We start from the raw sequence: 3,779 nt of genomic DNA on the forward strand, positions 1-3,779 counted from the left end.
CCTGTCATCTACGTGGAGAGTCTTCAGCAGTCTTGACCTCTCGAACTGGTTGTGTGCAAACACAACAGTCCATTTTGGCTGTATTGAGATGTTCAAGTTACCCACCTTTTGAACAATCTCAGAGCATACTATTTGATGTAATCTGATGTAGAGCTGTTTCGACGTTTATAATGCTGTTGTAGATGGCAATGTCATCAGCATAAGCGGGAAGTGTAGCCTTCCTATAATTTTTGTCAACTACATCAGCAGTATAGATTGACGACAACACAGGCAAGAGGACTGTTCACTGCTTTTCTTTTTTAATTATCACTGAGCTTCATGATTAAAAATAATTGTATATTATTTTCTAAGTCTTCAAAAACTTAATCAACTCTGTATAAGTAAAATAACACGTTTTACAAGTTATCACAGTTTATATATAATAGGAGTGGCCAACTCTTCAGTAGATAAGATTTACTTTTTATGTTAGAAGTGTGTCGCGATCAGCTTACATAGGCGTAGTCTAATGGGTGTGAAATGCATACTGTCTATACACAGTGTTTTAGTATAACATGCATTCCAGTGAGGTATGGGTAGATAAGTAAAAAATATGTTCACAACTATTTTTATACTTTGTATGGAAATATAGATATACGGCTTATCTACGTACCTATGTAAAATAATAATATTATTCTTTATTTATTCTGGGATTGATCCCTTAGAATAATATACAGGTGTTAAAATCAGGCTTTAGAGCCTTAGAGTAAAATTCAAAATAATAATGAAATTATAAAACATCATAAAATATAATCAAATTATGAATTTGCGGGAATGCACTGAGAATTTAAATTGATGGATATCAGAGATGTATGATGGACAGTGGGATTGGATAACTTGGTAGAGGAAGGAAGCAAGAAAATATTAACGACAGAAGAAAGGGTAAAGCCGTTTCAACTCTTCATAAAATCGGGTGACAGAGACGTTTCTAGGGACCCCAAAGATGAATTGTAAAAAGCAATTATTTAACCGTTTTAATTTTGCATCAAGGTCCCCAGAGATACCCCCGTAAACCACACAGCAATAATCAAAGTGGGAAAATATTAAGGAAGTAACCAGGAGCCTACGGGTTTTAAAAAGAAGTTGGTGATAAAGGTAATTTAAACACTTTAGGGTGGAGAAGGTACAACGGGAAATATCGGAGACTGAAGCTTCTCTGTGGCGACTAATAGGTCAGAAGGTGGGAAGGAAAGGTAAATTTGGAAATCATCAGTGTACAAACACAAAAACATCAATAATAATTATTTAAAGGGCCTAAAACTCATGTCCAGGGGAATTAAAAGAACATGGATAATTACTAACAATATTTGTTGATTCAAAGTAGCTACAGATAAAGACAAATATAGAATTAACTTTGTTGCCTTAACATTAATGAGAAGACTGAGTTTGCATGTCTTTAACCATGGAATCATAATTAGGTGTATGTCCTGACAAATATTATGATAATATATTGTGCTGTGCGGGCGGAAATCACAATGTTAGGTTGTCAGAATTCTACGAATTTATGCCATGCATATTCTCAGAATGCATTAAACTATTGCTAGAAAGTATGTCTTCTACAATCGCTTCAAAGTTCATGGTTCACAGAATTCCATCCAAGACATTGCAAGTGATCGACCATTTACCAAAATTGCCTTACAATCGACCATTGACCAAAATTGCCTTACAATCGACAATCAACTTGTTGGCCACCCCTGTTATATGTTGTCAATTACAGGTGCATGGTGATCAACATTTTTTCCTCACCAAAATAAAAAATAAATAAATCATCAAAATAACAATGTTTTCCCCATGTAATAAAAATTAATCAACTTTTTCTTATAATTTCCTTAATATTCGTTGTTAATCATTTCATTTCAAATGTCGTAGTCCTGTACATTGTAACAGTTAACACTTTTTGATTTTTTCTTCAAGAGACATCACAATAATAGATTGATATATTATTATTAAATTCATTGAGATTGAAATAAAAATATTATTAATAAAAAAAAAAAAAAAATTTTTTAATAAAAAAAAATTTTTTATAAAAATTTACACCACAGTATATTATAAGGTTCTTTGTACACTTGTACATTCCCTATCCTACAGTTAATAAGATCAATGTTCCTTACCTTCATCTAGGACAAGCAGTTCTTCTTCTTCTTCCACATCAGTAAGTCCACCTGCTGATAAGAAAATAACATTTAAAACAAGGACTAGGAATCATCTCATTACACTTTTGAAAATTAATTTTTTTTTCCTTTAATAAAGTTAAAATTAAGCTGTGCGACGAAGAAAATAGTATTGAAAAGCAACTCCAGCATAGGGGCGGTACTAAGTACCTGTGTGAAGGCAAAAATAATTGATTCCAATTATGTTGAGTTGTTTCTTATATCCTAACTGTACCTAGTTGAGCCTCAAAGCACATGGAGGAATGGGAAAATATACAAGCGACTACTGTGTTTGTAACGAAATACCCTACACTTTATAGTAAGAATAGAAGTGGCCCCTATTTCTGTGTGATATCACATTTTAAATCTAACTTAGTCCTGGTTACTAAAAATTCTTAACATGTGTTGTACCCGCTTCGTGAAACAATGTTATCTAAAGCTCCTGCAGTTACACAGTAACAACTTTTTGAGTTTGCAATATAATTAGGCAACACAGATAGGAAAACTATTGGAAAGTTTCAGAATGTTTGACGAGATACAATTCAATGATCCGGTAAGTATCAAAATCAGAATAAGGGAGATCTTGGATAGATATGGGAATTCGACAAAGGTAAAGACCTCCTGTTATTACAAGAACCGACCTATAACCCGTGGTATGGTAGGATCTTCATTAAATCGGACGCTCCTCAAAGCTACCTAAAACTCACCTGCCCCCTAGCTTACTTGAGAATAATTGCCCAAGTACGACTATTCAGTAAATACACAATTACTCTAAGTGTCGATCCGCACAAATATATTTTAGACCCACAGAAAAGCTATGTCCAGCTTGTGATGGAACGATAGTGAAGGATTGTTTCCATTTCTTTAATAACTGCCCCACGTATCATAAGAACCGTATTCGATACGTGCCGAAACTAAGCTATATTAACCAAAACCAGTTGTATGAATTTTGGTCTTTACACTCACAATTAGATCTTAAACTTCTTTATACTTATGTAACAAAAAGCCTTATACCTAGACCAGGATACCTATCATCACAATAACACAATAAGATGAATAGTTTTTGTTTCTTTTACTTTATTAAGTAATATTGTCTAGGTTCTGGTTTTTTCACACTGACTAATGTAGATAATCCCAGTTTGGGTTTACTGTTTATTATTAGCTTATATAAATGATTTCTAATTCACCATTTGAGTATACTGTTTTGTTATTAGCTTATATAATAATCAAATAGTTTGTTGATTGTTATTATTATTATTAAAATGATTATTAAATTATGTACTTTACAGGCTAACTCTATTTGTACAGGGTTGCCACATAAACAAATAAATAAATTATTAACATTATTATATGAACAGAACATTTTACAATAAATTTACACTTCAGTGGCAAGAAAAATCAGTTGTGTAGAATAAAAAGTAGTATCCAAGCTCTATTAGAAGTGAGATTTGTAAAAGTAATCTTTGGTGAACACCAGCTGAAATTGTATGGCCATGGTTGTAGAATGGAAGACAAATTGAAGGTCTGCTGGTTGAGGCAAGCAAAACCAATATAGTAAAAGAACCCGTGGACAAGAAAGGCAGTTATCTCACC

General features: G+C 32.9%; 1 protein-coding gene across 1 annotated transcript in view; it reads right to left on the bottom strand.

Annotated features, from left to right (window-relative positions):
- LOC106691331 (zinc finger protein Xfin) overlaps positions 1-2,198 on the bottom strand; it is a gene marked incomplete at both ends in the record, with an annotated part of 26,426 nt that extends 24,228 nt beyond the window's left edge. Inside the window, one exon of the mRNA XM_067051832.1 lies at positions 2,148-2,198. Within this exon, the coding sequence (XP_066907933.1) occupies positions 2,148-2,198 (51 nt within the window). The remainder of the gene's footprint in view (positions 1-2,147) is intronic.
- Between the last annotated feature and the right edge of the window lie 1,581 nt (positions 2,199-3,779).

The sequence above is a fragment of the Halyomorpha halys genome, unplaced genomic scaffold, assembly GCF_000696795.3.
Source record: "Halyomorpha halys isolate HHAL.00 unplaced genomic scaffold, Hhal_1.1 Scaffold2254.1, whole genome shotgun sequence".
Classification (NCBI taxonomy): domain Eukaryota; kingdom Metazoa; phylum Arthropoda; class Insecta; order Hemiptera; family Pentatomidae; genus Halyomorpha; species Halyomorpha halys.